Source organism: Drosophila sulfurigaster, chromosome X (assembly GCF_023558435.1).
Source record: "Drosophila sulfurigaster albostrigata strain 15112-1811.04 chromosome X, ASM2355843v2, whole genome shotgun sequence".
NCBI lineage: Eukaryota > Metazoa > Arthropoda > Insecta > Diptera > Drosophilidae > Drosophila > Drosophila sulfurigaster.
Genome location: NC_084885.1, coordinates 1,424,610 through 1,445,006, shown reverse-complemented (window position 1 = coordinate 1,445,006; position 20,397 = coordinate 1,424,610). Strand labels below are relative to the sequence as shown.

General features: G+C 36.2%; 1 protein-coding gene and 1 long non-coding RNA gene across 5 annotated transcripts in view; one reads left to right on the top strand and one right to left on the bottom strand.

Moving 5' to 3' along the window:
* Positions 1 to 17,117, top strand: part of LOC133848685 (uncharacterized) — a 66,116-nt gene extending 48,999 nt beyond the window's left edge. Inside the window, exons 5-13 of the mRNA XM_062284340.1 lie at positions 12,201 to 12,710; positions 12,772 to 12,987; positions 13,113 to 13,304; positions 13,370 to 14,215; positions 14,604 to 15,019; positions 15,077 to 15,213; positions 15,886 to 16,102; positions 16,175 to 16,308; positions 16,892 to 17,117. Of these exons, the coding sequence (XP_062140324.1) occupies positions 12,350 to 12,710; positions 12,772 to 12,987; positions 13,113 to 13,304; positions 13,370 to 14,215; positions 14,604 to 14,872 (1,884 nt within the window). The 5' untranslated portion in view covers positions 12,201 to 12,349 and the 3' untranslated portion in view covers positions 14,873 to 15,019; positions 15,077 to 15,213; positions 15,886 to 16,102; positions 16,175 to 16,308; positions 16,892 to 17,117. The remainder of the gene's footprint in view (positions 1 to 12,200; positions 12,711 to 12,771; positions 12,988 to 13,112; positions 13,305 to 13,369; positions 14,216 to 14,603; positions 15,020 to 15,076; positions 15,214 to 15,885; positions 16,103 to 16,174; positions 16,309 to 16,891) is intronic.
* LOC133848686 (uncharacterized) lies at positions 14,274 to 14,822 on the bottom strand. Of its 4 annotated transcripts, none has more exons than XR_009895286.1 (2): positions 14,691 to 14,822; positions 14,274 to 14,392 (listed from the first exon to the last, which is right to left on the bottom strand). It is a non-coding gene; the product is annotated as an uncharacterized LOC133848686 (long non-coding RNA). The 4 variants fall into 4 exon arrangements; XR_009895287.1 differs by having other exon boundaries at positions 14,274 to 14,401; positions 14,691 to 14,796; XR_009895288.1 differs by lacking the exon at positions 14,691 to 14,822 and adding an exon at positions 14,477 to 14,539.
* Positions 17,118 to 20,397: the final 3,280 nt, after the last annotated feature.

The window sequence follows — 20,397 nt, the reverse complement described above, 5'->3', positions numbered from 1 at the left end:
TAGCAATATTATAGCAAAGTGTCATTTGCTTTCTGGATAATAAATATAAGAGTCAACCCCTAGTCGGCAGCTGACAGTGCACCCCTGAGCGCATAACTACCAAAGGGATTCGAATAAAACCATATATTGAAAATTCCAAAAAATGGTTTTTAACAAAAATGTTTACGCAGTCCTTCTGTTCTTGTTCTTGTTGTTGTTGAATATAAATATAAAATGAAATTAATGCGAACAGGTTGAGTTTGGGGAGTTGCCGCACACACACACACACACAGAGAGAGAGAGTTACTTCGGCTTCTGCTTCTGGTCTCTGCACATTAACGCCCGTAACGTAATTAAACAAAAATAATGGTCTCAATAATCACACAAAAACCGTAAAGTGCAGCACACAGACAACCAAACGAAACGAAACGACCAACAGACAGACAGACAGACAGACGGACAGACAGACAGACAGAGAGACCAAAAGGCCACACAACAACCCCCAACTCTTTCTATTTCGAGTCACATCTCAGAGTCATAGCTCAGTTGAGAATCTCTAGCAGTTTCAATTCCAGTTCCACTTTTCACCTCCCCTTCCCTTTCTCCTTCCCATTCCATTCCATTTCATGGCCATCCGCCCGTAACCCAAGCAAAACAGAAGCACCAATTGCCTAGGCGTCTAACCCTTTGGTTTTTTTTCTTTCGATTCCGTTTTCGTTTTCGGAGGAGTCACTAATTATTTGCATACCCTGTAACTATTTAACAGGAATTGACAGAGGAAGGGTTCAATGAAGTCAAAGTGGAAGCTGGCAGTATTGAATTTGAAGATAGAAAAACTAAGAGTTACTTTTTAGCAATAGCATATTATTCCTTTAAATGGCATTTACTTCGATTTCGATTAGGATTTCTTTATCGGGCATCAAAATTACACTTTTTACTTCCTCAAAATTGAATTTTTTAGACTTTTATTCGGAATAAAAGATATGTTGCATAAATTCATCACATAACATATAGTATGCTGGGCTCCAAAATTAAACTTAATACGTACTGAAAATTCACTTTGCATATTTCAATTTGTTGTAATGTTTCAAGTTTATTTAACAGAATATTATAAATCAACATATATTAAAATTGTTTATTCATTTCTGTTTTATTTCACTTGAGTAAAAAAGAGTTTCAACTTATTCAACTGAAAGTCATTTATATTAATTTTAATCAGGATTAATCTGAAAATTTATTTTTAATAACAGCATATAAAACAAATCATATTGATTTGATTCTTTTCAAATATTTTATTTTAATCATTTTAATTTTATTTTACGTCAATTAGAGGTCAGCGTCAGACTAAAAGTTATTTCCTTACAACACTTATCAATAAAAATATAAATTATTATTTTATTTTACTCAAATAAAGAATCTGTATCACAAATATAACTACGTATTTTATTTTCAGGTAAATCATTTATTTCTGTTTATTTCCTTACAGTTAAATATGAGCGTTAGATAAATATTTTATTGATTTTTGCATTCCATTGTTAGTTTAAATATTTTGTAATTTTAAAAAGTAAATGGTTATTCTATAAAATAGAGTAACTCGTAGTTCATTAAGTTCCAAACATGGAGTTGTAAGTGTTTTTGTTGCTTTTTCACAGCTGAAGAAGAAGTTCGCCTACTCCGCAACCACCTTTCCTCCCCAATCCCCCCCCTTTGGGCGCACACATGTATGCAGATTTATGAGTCGACTTCTTCTGAATCAAAAATCAATTAATGACAATAATTTTAAAATTAAAAGCATTCGGCGTTTTGCCTCCAACATGTGTGAAATTTAATGACTTTGAAGATATTTATGGAAATACTGCTCTTCCCCCTTCCGCTTCTCCCCTCTCTCTCTACCCATTTTACCCTTTATTTTCAGCATTATCCTGCTGCTCCTGCTCTTGTTGTTGTTGTTGTTGCGTCATTTCGTTTGCAATTATCGAGTATATTGCCCCACACTCTGCCCTCTGCCTCTGTCCCCCTCGAATGTGGCCATTTGCTTCGAGCTGGTACTCAACTTGTCACTGTGTGTGTGTGTGTGTGTGTGTGTGTGTGTGTCCTCCTGGGGTGCTCGAGGATGCCTTTTTGTTGTAATTAGATGAGCAGCAAAAGCAACAGCAACAGCGGCGGCAGCGAAAGGGTTTAATTACATTTTGAATAGAAAATTTATGAAACAAGTTTTTCGGTTTCTGTTCTGTTCAGCTTACAGTTTGGTTCGAGAGTTCGGTTCTGTTCTATTTTCAGTTCAGTTCAGTTCAGTTTAGTTCGGTTCGGTTCGGTTCGAGTTTGTTACGCTATGCCCCATTGTGGCCATGTGTGTTCTATCGCCCAACTGTCTACCTTCCTCCATATATCTCTCGCTCTCTCTCTCTCTCCCTCTTGTGATGCTCATCCTGCTCCTTCTCTGCCCCCTTTTATTGTTGCGTCTGTTTTTTGGCCATAATGGCTGGGACACGACGTACTTTGACGTTATGTGAATCAGACCACACATAAAATATGTGAACGGGACACAATGGCATTCAACTGAATAATTGACAAGCAAACCAAACTGTTTTTGCCTATCACGCGTGAGAGAGATAGATAGAGATAAAACGAGAAAGATAGAGTTCAGTTATAAGTCGCAGCTGCCTTAGCTAACAACTTGAATGAATATTATATTATCAATCGACTTATTTGCCAACAATTTATACAGCTGTGTTTATTATTTAGTATATATTTTAGTATATTTTGAATATATTGGTATATTAGTTAGTATATTTTAAATATTAGTATATCTTATAGTGTGGTTTACTTTTATTATATAATTTAGTATAATTTATTTAGTATAATATACCAATACATACACAGTATACTAAAACATACTAAAAGTAAATCACACTATAAGATGTTAATAATTAAAATATACTAATTCATATTGAAATGCACTCAAAATATACCACTACTATTGGTAGTAATATAGTATGTTAATTAAACACTGATATTTAAAATATAGTGATGTGTGAAAAAATATACTAAAATCAATACATATAGTATATTAGTCAGCATGTTTTGAATGTATCAGTATATTGGCTAGTATAAATTAAAAATATTTATTTATGTACTTATATTCTATATATGTATATTCAATCGCTTATACAACATGCATTTACTTATAAAGCTTATCCTCTATGAGTATTAAACTATATTGATGTACCAACGTGACTTATATTATTAGTATTAGACAAATTTGATGTATACATTAGATTATTCATGTTGTTATCGATTAACTGTGACATTAATATGAATTGCGTATGTTTACTCATTATCTTACAATCTGTCGCGTCGAAGATTTCATTGTTAGCACTCTAAGCAACTCACAAACATTATCTTCGAAAATTGAATATTGTATACTAAATGCATTTTGCTGTCTGCCTCTTATCTGATCTGTTGTAGATGTTTCCATATTACATGCATCACAATTATCATAACATCATTTTTAAAAAAAGATGATCTAGGTATTTTATCATTCATTCGTGTATGTTCTCGAACTAGATGCTACAACTATGAATCTATTCGAATTTGTCCCAGCTTCAATGTAACTGCTTTAGAGAAACACACACACACACTTCCACTTCCTCTTGCATACAAACACAAACACCCACACACACAGACACACATGCAGCGTTTTGCTGGCACTTTCAGGCAGCGCCTAAAAGTAGGCAACGCGCAATTTTGACAGACAGCCAAGCGGCAGCAGCTGTCGCAAATTGTCGATTTTGAATTTATGGCCCTTAGGCAAGCGCAAGCGACTGAAGAGAGAGAGAGAGAGAGGTCGCTGGCAAAAATTGTTAATTGATTTATGTTTATATTTGTGCAACATGTTGGTGCCACACGTTCGAGCCGCAACGCGACGCGATGCAACTCAGCGAAAACTCATCTCAATATTGGGCCAAGGCAAAGCGCTCGCGGTGTCATTTCGTTGGCATTCGGTGTTCGTGTTCGTGTTCATGTTCATGTTGTGGGTTCTGCAAACTCACCAAACAGATAACAAAAACAAAAACACGCCACCGCACGGCGCAACGTTAATTGAACAACATTCGGCAGACACACACGGGCCCAAAAGGAGACTGAGAATCGCAGCTCTGTTTCTGTTTCTGATTCTGGCTCGGGTTTGGGCTCAACTCAATTTCAATTTCAACGTTAGCGGCATATTTGCGTGTAATTATATCAAAAATTAATACACACACACATCAGCGGCATAAACACAAACTTTTGTCTTGCCACGCCCGCAGGCGAAAATTTGCAATGCGTTTTGCGGCCCTCGTTGCGAGGGTTGTCTCACTGCAATACCAGGGCTAACATTTTACCACGAGCGAGGGGAAAAGATGCGTCGTCGTCGATCGCCCGACGGCACTTTCAATACACAATATTTGTGTTTGTTTTTGCGCATAAAAATATGAAACATATTTTCCACACACACACACACACACACACACAAACAACAAAGGACGAGAATCAACACGCGCCACAACAATTGACGTTTCAATTTCGCCGCAATTTCGCCAATTTACAAAATCAACAAAATTGATGGCTCGAAAGTTGTTAAACAAACAACAAAATGGTTTGTGGCTTTGTGCGAAACACACACAAATTGTTTAAGCATTTGTTGGCAACATCATTTGGTTCTATCAATTGCTAAAAATAATGTTTTCTAATGAATTTTCTTTAGACTACTTCAATTTCAATAATGCTGAATATAATTGATTTATTCTTGTTCAAATAATTGTAGTATTATTATATTATATATTATATTATATAGTTCCTATATAAATCCATTATGTCTTATAATGATACTACAAATATACTAACATATACTCAGTATATGTTAGTATTATAAAATGATTGGAGAATGTTATTAGAATAATACCGCACTCTTTTGTTTTTATTGAAGAATGGTAATTTTATATTTCAGTATTTGTTTGGTATATATAGTATGGTGTATTTTCAGAATAATACCGCACTGTTTTGATTCATTAAAATGGACAGCAGGTAGTATTTTCGGTATATTTATTTGGTACATTTTCAGAAACATATCGCATTTTGCTATTATTAAAACTTGAGAGTTCTTTTTGGTCCATTTAAGTGTTTTGTCGGTATATTTATTTGGTATATTTTTGTATAATACCGCACTGTTTTGTTTTTCTTGCAAATTGGTAGCAGGTGGCTTTCTTCAGTATTTCTTTTTTTTTAATTTTGTTTATTAGTTCCGTATATTGTCAGAATAATACCGTACTGTTTTAATTTTATTTATCTTATTATAACTACTTACTTGAAATCAATTCATTTCATTCGAATTATTTCTTAATGTTAAATAAATATTTCCAAGTTATCGTAAAACAAAATTTGTGATTTTTAAATGTTAGTCTTTTTTATTTTATTTACTCCGTTCTGTCCATTTCCTTGGCATAATTGTCTGCAAAAATGTGTGAAATTGAGTGAGCTGTAATTGGTTTCTGAGCTGCGACTTACAAGCTCATAACATGTGTAAGGATTTGTGAGCTGTGAGGTGTGTGCGTGTGTGTGTGTGTGTGCGTGTGTGTGTGTGTGTGTTTTGTTTCATCTATCAAATAGAATCAATGCACAGAAGCAGCATCTCTCTTGGCCATAGTCAAAGTCAATTTAACTGGCAATTAATGCATGTTCGCTGTGAACCTCAACCTGAGTCTGAGCCTGAGTCCGTGTCCAACGAACGCCCCCAAGCAAAGAGCAAAGGCCAGAGTGGAGATGGAAGTGGAATGTTGACTGTGGCACATTCGATTCGTGGCCGAGAGTGGCAATCAGCAAGAACAACACCAATAAAGCCGCAACAACAACAGCAACAACAACAATGGCAACACACGTGAGATGAGACTGCCACGCCCTGACGCCCTGTCGCCATGTCGACACCTATTACCATTCATTGACTTTGGTCATGTCCCTGGGGTGTCATCTATGCAGGTCGCTTTGCTCTCGTTGTTGTTGCTGTTGCTGTTGCTGTTGTTGCTGCTGCTGCTGTGTTGTCTGTTGGTTGTTGGCCCACACTTTTGATTGCATTCTCACCGAATCCAACGACCGTTTGCTAATGTCCTTCGATAAAGCCGGCAAAATCAACACCAGCCTGTCCACACGGCCTTGTGAAATCTGCCTAACGGGGTATGTTTGTCTGTGTGTGTCTTCCCCCCCCCCCACTGTGTGTCTGTGTGTGTGTGTGTGTGTTATGGGATATGGATATGGCAATGGCCACGTTGTGTGCGCCTCCGTTTTCATTTGGTGTTTGATTGGATTTTCAATTATTCATTATTATTGGTTGCAATTTACCTGCTGTTGCTGTTCGTTCGCCTGCTCTTTTGGCTGCCCTTCGCAGCACTTTGGGATATTCAAAAGTGGCAACGCATTGATTGCGTGCCATCACCATCACCAACAGCAGCATCAGCGACAGCAACAGCGACAGCATCAGATTCAGCTTCCGTCAGATTGTCAGATTTGCATTCAGCAGCATTTTCCTCCAGTCTCATCAAATTCCAATTGCATCATTAAACGGAATTTTTAATCACTCACTTCAGCCATCACTTTTTGTCCGTTCAATTTGCATTTGCCTCTCCGAAAATTGATGGCGAAATAATCATCACATACAAATGTGTTTCGCCTAGTACGAGACATAGATCGATTTCAAAACGCGCTGATTTGATTTTTATTTTTCAAAAGCGCGCAGGTCAAAGCCGCTTTGCCGCTTGCCAAATTGCCTTCATCAAAATTGTTGGCATTTTGTTTTGTCATAAATTTCGACGAATCAAATTGAACCTGTTTTTTTTTGTGTGTTGTGTGTTTGTGTGCATAGTTCGCATAGTTTATAGCGAATTGCGGATAATTGGTTGGAGCGATAATCTGAGGAAATCAGAGACAAAATTGGAATTGCTAGAACTTAAGTGCTTTATTATTCAATTTAACTTTTTCTAATATGTTTTGTTGTCTACGCCCTTAAAGCACTCAAATTATATATTTGCCATTTACCATTTGTCGTTGCCGTTTGCGCTGTCATCGTCATCGTCATCGGCATCGGCATCGTCGTTGTCATCGTCATCGTCATCGGCATCGGCATCGCTCAGGGAACGACGACTAAAACGAGAGATCGAGCTATAAAGATAAATGCGAAACAAGCGAGCGGAGCCACCGACAAAGTGATTCTGTTTCTTTTTGTTTGTTGTTCTCGCTGCTGCTCAGATTTAGATTTTGTTGTTTTTGGCGGATTTTTATTGGCATTCGACTTGGAGCGGCGAGAGGCCAATTTGATTTTACGACCATTTCAGTTCATATGATATCATTTTGCATCGGATTTTGTATTCGGTTGCTCAAATACCCGAAATACAGATGCAGATAACAAACACACTCAAATACTTTGCTAAGAATGTTTGCACTAAATCAGTGCTCGACTACAACATACCCAGTAAAGGGCTGGTACAAATATTTCATAAATGTATTATTAGTCCTTTTCAATTTTGTACAAGCATAGCATTGTACAAATTCTCTGTTTATTATTAAATCATCGAGTTATTAAAATGTTTTTAAAGAAAAGGTTCCACATATTTAGTGTTATTCTCAGCCCACATTGAAGGCCAAACCATTCGAGAAGGAAAGCATTTGGCCGACAATTTGGTATATTTTATATATAAATAGTATATTTTTAGTTGCACTCAATCAAAATTCCAAAAGAATAAGAATAAAAGATTAAAGAATAAAAATATTTCAATATTTTTGTGGTATTTTAATTTGTTGTAATTTGGAAATAGTACAACACCTGGTATATTTTGCTCTATGGCATGTTTTGAATGGTATCAATATACCACAAACACAGTCTTTTGTATATTTCAGTCGGCAAATGTATTTTAGGAATAATACCGCATCTAGTATAATTTGCTTTCTATAGCAAAATTGTGAATGGTACTATAACAATATATAATAAGCACATCCTTTAGTATAATTCAGTATGTAAATTGCAGTATGTTAATTTGGTATATTTGCAAAATAATACTGCCCTTTTAGGGAGCACACTCGACTGAAGCTTTATTACTTGTTTGATTAAGGAACTAAAAGACTTTTGCTTAATCATACCTCTTTTGCAATGATGTTAAAATTACTGGGTATGCTAGCAGTTGACTGGCGGCTACTTGTCTTTTGTGTTCAGCGAGCGCGACAATAAATTAAGTCAAGTGTAGCGTTTAATTGATTTTACTGGTCTCAAACCACAACAACAAACCAAAAAAAAAAAAACAGAACAGAACAGAAACGATTCTAATCATAGATTAAATATCGTTAAAACAACACGCACACAAAGGGGGAGAGGGGGAAAGGGAGCTGGTAAGCAAGACGAAGCTCAAAGAACAACAGTGTGATTACAACAGAAGCAACAAACACCAAAGGGCCGCTTGACCAATAAAGTCAACAATCCAAATCAAACAGCCCCCCTCCTGAGAGAGTTCTCAAATTGAGCCTGAGCAAGAGCTCCCTTCTGGAATTGGGCAAACAAATTTGTAGCACAATGAGTTGTAGTTGTTGTTGTTGTTGTTGCTGCTGCTTCTGTTGTTTACCAATATGTAATCCTTAGAAACAACAAGACACGAAACAACAACTACGCCACGCACCCCTCCGAGCGTTGCTCGCTTTGAATTTCAATTGCCAACTTATTGTCAGACAGAGTCCAAAAAAGGGGGAATTGACTTGGACTTGGACTAACTTTAAGCTTGTGTAAATACTATTTTCTCTATTAATCTTTGGTTTTTGAACAACTAACTAAAGATCGCTATAATACATGTAGTATATTAAGTACAGTAGTCTATTCTGTATACCATATACTATATACATATAGTGTAAAATAATTTAAATATGTCTCGGATCGCTTTGAATTTCAATTGCCAACTTATTTGACTTCGACTAGCTTTAAATTTGTGTAAAAACTATTTTCTATATTTTTCCTTTTTTTAGTTCTCAGTTGAACTTTCAAACAACTTACAAAAAATCGTATAATATATATAGTATATTTGGTATATTATTGTATTCAGTATTCTATATGCTACATTTAGTTCAGTAGTACATTCTGTATGCTATATACTCTAATTAGTATAGTAGTATATTCTGTATACCATATACTATATGTTGTATAATATAATATAAATAAATGTCAGAACGCTTTAAATTTTAATTGCCAACTTAATTTTTGTTGACTGACTCTGAGCTTCTATAAATACTATTTTACATATTTTTATTTTATTCTTTTTTGTAAGACGTTATTTGGATTTTTGAACAACTAACAAAAAAATACCATTTAGTATACTTAGTATAGTATTATTTTGCAGACTAAATGTAGTATAAAATAATATAATTTTCTTTTATTTTAAATATGTTAGTGGGGTTTTTGAACAACTAACAAAAAAACTGGTATAGTTTATACAGTATGTTTCGTATAGCATTATATTCGGTGTACTAAATATGGTATAAAATAATATAAATTAATGTGGGAACGCTTTTAATTTGAATTGCCAACTTAATTGACTTTGACTAGCTTTAAACTTGTATAAATTCTATTTTCTATATAATTTTATTGCACTTTTGTGTTAGATAGGTTTTTAAACAACTAACAAAAAAAATCGGTATACTATATGCATATAGAATATAGTATAAAATAAAATAAATAAAAGTCGCGGCGAAACGGCGAAAAATGCCGTGTCGCTAACGAATCAAATAAATTTGTTGGTCAATTAAAAAACTGCAAAACGCGCACAATTTCCACATGTGTGGCAACAACTGAAACTGCAACAAGAACAACAACAACAACAACAACAAGAACAACAACAGTAGGAACTACTACACATAACCTCTCAGCGGCTGCAGCTGCCCCTGGTCAACGTCCTCCTTCCCCCCTTTAACGTGTACCCTGCACTTTAGCCGCTGATGCTGCTGATTTTTGCTCTAATGGCTGCCAACGCCAAATGAAAAGCGAAGCACACGGCACAAAAAAAAGAACAGAATGGTAAAAAATATATATGTAAAAAAAATTGCGTTACAAACCAATTTTTTTCGTCTGGTTTTTTGTAGAACATTTTCACGATTCTCACACGTTGTGACTTTTTTGTGACTAGCTTTTTGGCCAATTTTTTATGAGTTTTATGTACTATTTTTTCAAGCTGAACTTTGGCCGTAAACTAACTTTGTAGAATTTGATAGAGCCAGAGGGGCAACAGCTCCATAGATAGAGACAGCGAATAAGCGTGAGAGAGAGATGGAGAAAGAAAGCGCTTGGGTAGGGAGTTAGTTATTAGTCGGGTCTGCCACAAGGGTGAGTGAGCACGCAGAGGAATAGAGGAGGAGGAGGAGGAGGGGAAGGGGAAAAAACGCTAGCTCAACTCTTAAACCGAACCGAATTCAGTTGAAGCTACAAATGAAATGCTGCTCCCTAGAGCTAACCATATTAAATATCTGCGGCAACTCTGAAGAATAGCCCAGCTCGATAATTTATCAAGGTTTTTTTCGAACAAATATAATATAAGGAATGGCTTTCATTATGAAGAAGAGCAAAAGCATTTGCAGAGGAAACTCCATTCATTGTTAAAGCTAAAATCACAATTGAAATCAACTGTAATCTAAACTAATTTCAGCAAAATAAATGTAAAGAACTACGCGGAACTGCAATTTAAGTTTATTTATTTGGTTTCCATCAGAGAAAAATGTTAGATAGAAATAAAAAAAGTTGTTTTGATTGACAATCGGGCATATTTTGTATTCCTTGGTATATTTTGAATCCAATGGAATATTGATATACCAATAAAAGTTATTTCGCGCTATATTCGTTTGGTATATTGCAAGAATAATACTGATGTTTCTTGATCACATTCGTCTACAGCTTTTTTACAAATTATTCCTTTAGTGAATAGCTAATTTTGAATGTAACTTTCTTACAAATTAGCTATTCTTTAAATGACTAATTTTGAGGCTTAGATAGTTAAGTTTATTCGCTTTAAAGACCCAACCTAATGTTATGTACTTTTGCATCAATCCAATACATGGATAAATCAACGTTTGTTTTCCCATCGATTTATTAATACTAGCAAAAATATGTTTCGGTGTTTGAAATTGCTTTTTTAAAAGATCTTTTCCTTAATTCATCGATTTCTGTATAAATATGTGAATATTTTAAGAGTTTTTCGTTTACAATTACAATTTAAATTGTTATTGCCATTTTGTTAATTTATCTATTCATGCTCATTTTCTTGTCGCTATTTTTGTAGGATATTAAATATTTTATAGTATACTTTTGGTGTTATTTTCGATATTTTTCTCATTGGTTAATCAGAGTCCCGGTTGCAAGCAATATTTGTAAAAAAAAAAATCTGTATGCATATCACAAGAACTTTATAAACAACGCATTGATAAACTATTTTTTATTCTTAAAATAAAGTTCTAATTTAAATTAACAAAAATACTTAAAATAAAACAAAGCTATGTAAAGTTTCGACCAAATATGATCAAAACAGTTGGAAGTGGAGCACAAAGAGTAACTATTAGTAAGGCATCCCCATCGGTGTTTTCCCATGCAAAATTGACACCACTTTGCCATCCCTTGGGGGAAAAGAGTGTGGTAGAGTGAAAACTATATAAAAATTGAGAGCAATTTACGGTTGGCATTGTTCATTTTTGGGGGCAGCTCCCGGAAGTGACTGACCACCAGACTGAACACTGAACACTGAACGCTGAATGCTGTTTGCTGTATGCTGAATGCTGAATGTTCCTCGAGTCTCCCAATTATCCCCTTTCACGCTTCTCCCTATTTTTGCAGTTTCCCAATTTTCCGCAGCGAAAAACGACTGCCAATTTCATGGTACGCTTTGCACTTCTTGTTTCCTTCCTGTCTGCACCTCTTCCTCTCCATCTGCGTTTCGCTCTCTATTTGCTTCTCTTTCAGGGTTTTTTTCTTCGGGTGTTTTTTTTGTTAGCATTTGCTGCCCCTGTCTGGCTGTGGCAGCTCCCTCTCAGCCCGAGCTGATTGAAAAAGCTTTCTGCCTTGGCTACTGCGCCTGCTCGTGGCGTCTATCGATGGCCAATAGCCGAAATCCAATAACCAATAACCAATAAGTGGCCGATAATTAACTGGGCGTTCCCCATTTCTTGTCTTGTAGGGGTAGCTGACGAGCTGGCACATGAAGAGGGATATAAAGCTGGAGAAAGAAATCAAATTGAAATGCACATCTTTAACTGCAGCTACAACTGAACTCAACTGAACTGAACTGTTGGTTATATTCTGCAAACTATATTGGGACTATACATCATGTATGCCTGTGAGGCTGAACTCTTTGCGGCGATCGAGAAAATGGAAGCGCGATGGGACGCTCGGGAAAAAGAAACACGTGAAAAGGAGCAGAAGGCAGCCGCCGAGTTGAATCCAGATGCTAAACCGAAGCCACCTTCGGAACGCGAACTCTACGATATGGAGATAGAGAAAATTTGTAAAAATTTTCAAAAGCTGCTACCTAAACTGATGCCTGACCATTGCGATTGTAGTCCAGAGTTTCAAGAGATATTAAAGAAGGACGGGTACATGTGCTGTGCAGCAGCAGCAAAGGCAGCGGGCCTCGACGTTGGCGTCCCCGATCCCCCCAAACCCGACTCGGAAAGTCCCAAAGTTTCTCGTAAGTACATTTCTAGAATATCTCTCAGTAATCAATCACGTTTTTTTCTTCAATCTGCTAGCTCCACATGGGCTGGATGACTTATTCCACGAAAGCATGTATAAATATCATTTGCCGGAGCCTCCAAGGAAGCGTAAGAGCAATGAGTCGATTACCGAAGAGGAGGCAACTACAATCAAGTCAACTGGTGCTGTGCCCAAAACAACAATCAATCGAAGTGAGTTACCTGTCAAGCGGATCAACAAACAGGACGGCTGTTCATCGGAGCCTTTGAAAAGTAAGAGAAAGCGAGAGAAGGAAACTAAAAAGCTTTCAAATATTATATACTCAAAAAAATACAACAATATATAATATAATTTTAAAATGAAAACAAATATTTAATTTACTCCCTCCCAATTGCAGAGAAAGTGAAGAAAGAACACTCGGAGGGGAAAATTGTTCTCGAAATTGATCTCGACTGTGAATTTAGCATGGAGAACATTCAAAAGTTTCGCTCGAATACCGTGCGTGAGGATCCGTTCCCCTCAGGCATTTGCTTGACCAATCAAATAATGCTCACGAAGCAATTTCACATTCCTAAGCCGCTGCCGATGGGCAAGTCAAATAGAGCAATCGAAACTAGTTAAAGTTGCCTAATTCCTAATCTTCATCTTTTACAGTTGCCAATGCATTGGACATTAAGAAAATCGAACCGATGACTACGCTCAAGATCGATGACAATGTTGATCCTCAAGACGAGCAGCTGCCGGACTATTCGCAGTGTAAGACACCTCCCTGCACTCCCGCTAAGTTGCAGCCAGAGGAAGGCGAACCCCAAGACGAGGAGTCACCCGGCTATCCGGAGTGTGAGACACGTCCCTGCACTCCCTTTGAGTTGCAGCCAGAGGAAGGCGATCCTCAAGACGAGGAGTCACCCGGCTATTCGCAATGGGAGATACGTCCCTGCACTCCCTTTGAGTTGCAGCCAGAGGAAGGCGATCCTCAAGACGAGGAGTCACCCGGCTATTCGCAATGGGAGATACGTCCCTGCACTCCCTTTGAGTTGCAGCCAGAGGAAGGCGATCCTCAAGACGAGGAGTCACCCGGCTATCCGGAGTGTAAGACACGTCCCTGCACTCCCTTTGAGTTGCAGCCAGAGGAAGGCGATCCTCAAGACGAGGAATCACCCGGCTATTCGCAATGGGAGATACGTCCCTGCACTCCCTTTGAGTTGCAGCCAGAGGAAGGCGATCCTCAAGACGAGGAGTCACCCGGCTATTCGCAATGGGAGATACGTCCCGGTACTCCCTTTGAGTTGCAGCCAGAGGAAGGCGATCCTCAAGACGAGGAATCACCCGGCTATTCGCAATGGGAGATACGTCCCTGCACTCCCTTTGAGTTGCAGCCAGAGGAAGGCGATCCTCAAGACGAGGAGTCACCCGGCTATTCGCAATGGGAGACACGTCCCGGTACTCCCTTTGAGTTGCAGCCAGTTGAAGGCCAAGGCGAGGAGACGCTGCCTATGGGCAAGTTAAAAAAAAACAATCAAAACTAGCTAAAGTTACCTAATTCCTAATCTTCATCTATAGTAGTTGCCTATGCATTGGGCCTTAAGAAAAGCGGATCGATGCCTACGCTTAAGATCGATGACGATCATGATCCCCAAGTCGAGCAGTCACCCCGCTGTTCGCAGTGTAAGGCACCTCCCTGCACTCCCGTTAAGTGGCAGCCAGAGGAAGGCGAACCCCAAGACGAGGAGTCACCCGGCTATCCGGAGTGTAAGGCACCTCCCTGCACTCCCGCTAAGTTGCAGCCAGAGGAAGGCCAAGGCGAGGAGGCGCTGCCTATGGGCAAGTCAAAAAAAAAACAATCAAAACTAGCTAAAGTTACCTAATTCCTAATCTTCATATATAGCAGTTGCCTATGCATTGGGCCTTAAGAAAAGCGGATCGATGCCTACGCTTAAGATCGATGACGATCATGATCCTCAAGTCGAGGCACCTCCCTGCACTCCCGCTAAGTTGCAACCAGAGGAAGGCCAAGGCGAAGGCGGTTGGCTGTCTCCGCCTGTCGTCGTCGACGATGGCAGGCTCGATTTGCTGTCGTCGAGCATCCCAGAGCATAATGCCATTATCGAGAAGATGCTCGATAAAAACCCCGTTGGTCGCTTTTATTGGGATTAACGAAATTTGATAGTATAAAGGTTACATCGTCAAAGTAACTTTGACTAGTTTAATGGATTTTGATTTTTGTTTTCTCGCTGCCATTGGCAACATCCACATATTTTTGATTTCAATATTTTTTGGTTTTTGTCATTTTTAACGCACGTGGTAAGTGTTCAATCAATAGTCCACTAAATTCACAAACTAAACTTTTCCAATATGCAGACACATCAATATCTCATCTTATTTTGATCAACTATTTTCCCAATGACAATTCGCTGAATCATTTGTCGTCTGTTCGCCTGGAAAGAATTAATTTGATTTTAATTTGTTCGATGACTTCCCAGTTGTTGGATCTTCAAGTGAGTGCAATTTCGTTTTGTGTTTTATTATTTATAAATTGTCTTATTTTATTAAGCTATGAAATTATATAGTCTTGTTAATTCAGTTACAATTCACGATTTTTTTCCGATCAGATAAAAATTGTAGAAGTTATTTAAGAAAAACGTTTATGCAAAAAGAAAAAATGATTTATTATGTACTGCATGGTATATTTTTAATGTAGTACTATATGGATATACCAAATATCGGTTTCGGTATAGTTGACCATTGTTTGTGGTATATTCGGTATATTTTAGAATAATTCCGCACTGTTATCCTTTTACTAAAAATGGGTATCGTGTATCTTTCTTACTTGTTTTGATTTTTATGGCATATTTTCAATGTAATAGTATGTTGACATTAATTTGATTTTTGAATTCTCAGTTCATGTTAATTCATTCTTCTAGTGATTGATGTATTTTAGATATGCATTGATTACACAAAAAATAATTTAATTAGCTTAGTCTAAAAATATTGGTGTATTATAAATGCTATATTATTTTGTGCTGTATTTTGTTGAGCATTTGAAGTATGCATGAATTAAAGTTTAGAGACGGCATTTTGCAAATAAGTTAGTCAAGGTCATTAAGTGATTCTATAAATCTGCAGTTTCTATAATTGATTTAATAATATTTACATTCTTTTTCTTTCAGACTATCGTTAGATAAGGGATCGATGAAAATTCCCAATACATTTTAATATAAACAACATTTGCAGCATATCTATATATTTTGATAGTATTATGGTTACATCGCCAAAGTAATTTTGACTAGTTTAAGGGATTTTGATTGTTTTCTCGCTGCCATTGCAACAATATATATATATATATTTTTTTTTTTTCGTTTTTGTCATTATTAAAGCATTTGGTAAGTGTTCAATCAATAGTTCACTAATCAATCTATAGTCCACTAAATTCACCAACTAAACTTTTCCAATATGCAGACACATCACCATCTCATCATATTTTGATTAAATATTTTCCCAATGACAATTCGCTGAATCATTTGTCGTATGTTCGCCTGGAAAGAACATTCAGTTTAATTTGTTCGATGACTTCCCAGTTGTTGGATCTTCAAGTGAGTGTAATTTCAATTTGTGTTTTACATTTATAAATAGTCTTATAATATTAAGTTACTCCCAATGAAATTATATAATTTTTTGAATTCGATTACATTTTACCATTTGTTCCGTTCAGATAAAAATTGTACATGGTATTTAAGAAATAGGTTTATATGAAAAGAATTATTTATTATTATTTATTTATTCAAAATGGATAATTGTTTTGTTCTTTATGGTATATTTCCAATGGAATAATATATTGATATTTATTACTATTTACTTGAAGTGTCTTTTCTAATTTTTGAATTCTCAGTTCTTGTTTTTTTTATTATACTTATACTGACTGATGTATTTTAGATTATTATTTAATAAGCTTAGTCTGAAAATATTGTTGTATTATAAATTCTATATTATTATTTTGTATTGTATTTTGTTGAGCATTTAAAGTATGCATAAATAAAAAATAATTAAAATAGATTAAAGTTAAGTTTAAAAGCAGCATTTTTCAAATAAGTTAGTCAAGGTCAAGGTTAAGTGATTCTATAAATCTGCAAATTCCTATACTTCATTTAATAACCCCTTACATTCTTTTTCTTTCAGACTATCATTAGATAAGGGATAGACGAAAATTCCCCATACATTTTAAGGCAATTAAAATTTGCAGCATTTCTATATATTTTCTATTAAAAATCATTGTATTAATGAAGTCATATACAAACATTACCTCTTATGTAACTCTTTAAAAAAGCATTGTATGAATGAAATGAAAAATTCAGAAAAAACCTCATCATAAAACATTGTATGTTAATAAAATGAAAATTTAAAGTTGCTGAATATGAGAATTTATTTTATTTTCATGTTTCACAATGTTTTACAGTTTATTCAATGCTTCTATTTTAAGTGGCTTCTTATAATCGATTATGGAACCCCATTATTAACGATATTTCTATTTCTCAAATGTTGATAGTGCGTCATGATTAAGTGTTGTGTAGACTATGAATATTATCGTATAATAATTAAAGCAACTATAAATTAATAGTTTTTCAATTAGAATATCATCTAGAAATGACAAATTGAGTATGCTTTATAATCGATTTTCTAATCCCTTTTTTTTTTATCTATATTTTCATTTCTCAAGTGTTGAGAAGTGCATCACGATTAAGTGTTGTGTAGTGTATAAATATTACCATTTGAAATGAAGCGTTGCTTGGAGTATTCCATAAGAACTTTAAATTAGAAGTGAAGCCAGAAACGACAAATTGAAGACGCTTCATAATTGATTTTATTTTTATTGTTTTCTTTTATTTTCCAAATGTTGGATAGTGCTACAGAGTTTAGTGTTGTATAGGGTATAAATAACCAAATAAATAAATAGTTTTTCGATGGGAAGCTCATCTAGAAACGAGAAATTGAGGACAACTGTGTGGAATATTCGCATTTACCAATATACCAATTAAATTGCAAAGACGTTTACTTGACGCATCGCATCGCATCGCAAGTCAAATCAATTTAGGTTGGGAGATGCCACCGCCAAGGGAAATGCCAAAGTGGCAGATAAAAAACAACAATGACAAGATTGATATGCGGCAATGGCAAAAGCGGAGCATCAAATCAAAAAACAATTACGCGGCAAATGACATTATCAAATGTCAAATGTCATGTTTAGGAAAATGCTGTTGGAGCACTCCCCCTCCTATCTCCTCTCTCTACTCCTCATCACGTCTCCAGCGGAACCCTCTGCAAACCGAAAAAAAAACAGAAAACAAAACAAGCGACAAGAAAATGCAAAGCAGCAGCGCGACGTCAAATTTGTTCAAGGCAATTTTTCAATTCATTGAAGTGGAATCCATAGCACACAAGAATCAAGAATAACGAAAACGAAAAAAAAACAACAACAAAACAAAACAGACAAAAACGCGTCTGGAAATTCGAGCGGTTTTAGTCGCGAGCGAAACGCGTGCAATAAACTAAGCGCCACTTGACTTACGGCCCTCGACTCGCTTACAGCTCACCAAAGATAGAGATCCACGCAGGGAGCTGGGAGTTGGGGGGCAACCAATTGGCTACGAAAAAAAAGAAGAAAAACAAAATTGTATTTGTATTTTCACCCACCACTCGAATATTTGACCTCCAGCTCCTCCGACCCAATCCTAACCCCAACCACAGAGAAAACTGCCAGTCCGAAGAGTATCTGAAATCAAAATCTAGATTTTTGATTCCTTTATATACGCGCGTGTATTAATGCCTCCACCCTTACCACAACGACCACCGCATTTGAGGGCAGGGGCAGGGGCATGGTCAGGGGGCAGACTTGTTGTAGTTGTTGCTGTCGTTTGTTGGTTTATTCCTTGTTTGTTTGTTTGGCTTCCATTCTTTTGAATACGGTTTTCGGCTCGACTTTAAGCTTGTTGTTGTCTCTCCAGTAATCCTGCCTTTCAATGCGCTGCGTCCAACTTAAAGGCATCAACAGCAATAGCAACACGGCAACCTCCATAAATAAATATAGAAATTGAATCACTCCCGTTGCTACCTGGTGATAAGATTTGCCCAGTCATCGCATATTGGGGAATCAATCATCAATCAAACGCTTGCCACAGCCCTCAAAATAAAACTGAATGCATCAATATACCAATAGTTTTTGGTATCTTAACTTGGTATATTTAAAACTTAAAAATATATCAATATACCAATTGTAGTTTTCGGTATAACTTAGTATTTTTTGGTATATGAACATAGTATATTTCAAAACGTGAAAATATATCAAATATATTTTTTTGATATATTACGAAAAATACAAGCTTAACTCAAATTTAGAAACTATCAATGTAAAATAGTTCTCAAATTTCTCTTCATTCATTTTAAATCATACAAATTAAATATACATATATTAAGTACTTTTGTTTGAACTTACCTGTTAGTTCTTTTAAATTCAATAAACAGTAATTATATTGAAAATTTTTGTATGATTTTATGTATAATTTCAACGAGTGCAAGCTTAAAGTTGAAATTAGAAACTACCACAAATTCATAAAAATATATTTCCATCTCTTTAGTATTTAGAAATATCTTCTAATTGCCATGATTAAATAATAATTATATGACTAGCTTTTCTTATCACCTTTTGGACTTGTTTTTTCTTCGATTTTTAACGATGCTGTGAATTTGTTGCTTGTCTTATTATAGCTTGCCTGTTTACATCAGAAATGACACAATTATTATCGCCTTTGTAGTTTTTCTCAGGGTATTCTTTATTTCGAATAAAACTGGGGAAAAGTTTTACTGTCTTCCAGTTTCTTTTCAAATTTTATGGATAGAAAGTTCGCACTCGTTGTAAGCCTCGTCCTGTGATATTAAATATATGTCAAAAACAGGAATATATGAATAATAATGTTTAATAAAAATACATAAAAACAATTAAATGATATGCATTATCAGAATAGAGATAGAGATTGTTAGCCAAAGCAGCTCAATAGGGACTTTGCAGCAAACGTTTTTTGCCACACAAAAGTCTTTTTTCAATATCTTATATAATTTTGAGCTGATCGCAACCAAATTATGAGAAATCGTCAATATTGTAGGTATTATTGTATGGACCAAAAATAAGAATAAACTGCATTATTTTCATTTGAACATTATGCAGCAAATGCAGCTGCATATTACGCAGCAGTCAGCAGGTTGAGCTGTGATAGATCGAGTTTGATTTTGGTTTAAAAACGAACATCCGGTTGCTGTTGTTGTTGTTTTAGATGAAGGTACATGCTTAGCTGTATGAGGATGTTTATCCTTTGCTACTTTCATATTCATGCAGCATATTAAAATAGCAAACGCCTGCTGCCCCGGCACGTAGTCGGAACCGGTGCTGAAGCTGAAACCAGATATGGAGTTGGAGTTGGAGTCGTTGCTCGACGGGACCTGTCGACCCAGGATTGAGGATTGTGGATTCAGGATGCAGGATGTAGGATACAGAAGTCGGGTTCCGGGACCCTTAACTCGAAATGTTTTGCGACTGCATGCATGTGACATAATAAATATTAATGACAACTGACCGACAGCATTGCCATAGATCCCCGCGCCCAGTGGGTGGGCGGCATGTATGCCAAATGAAG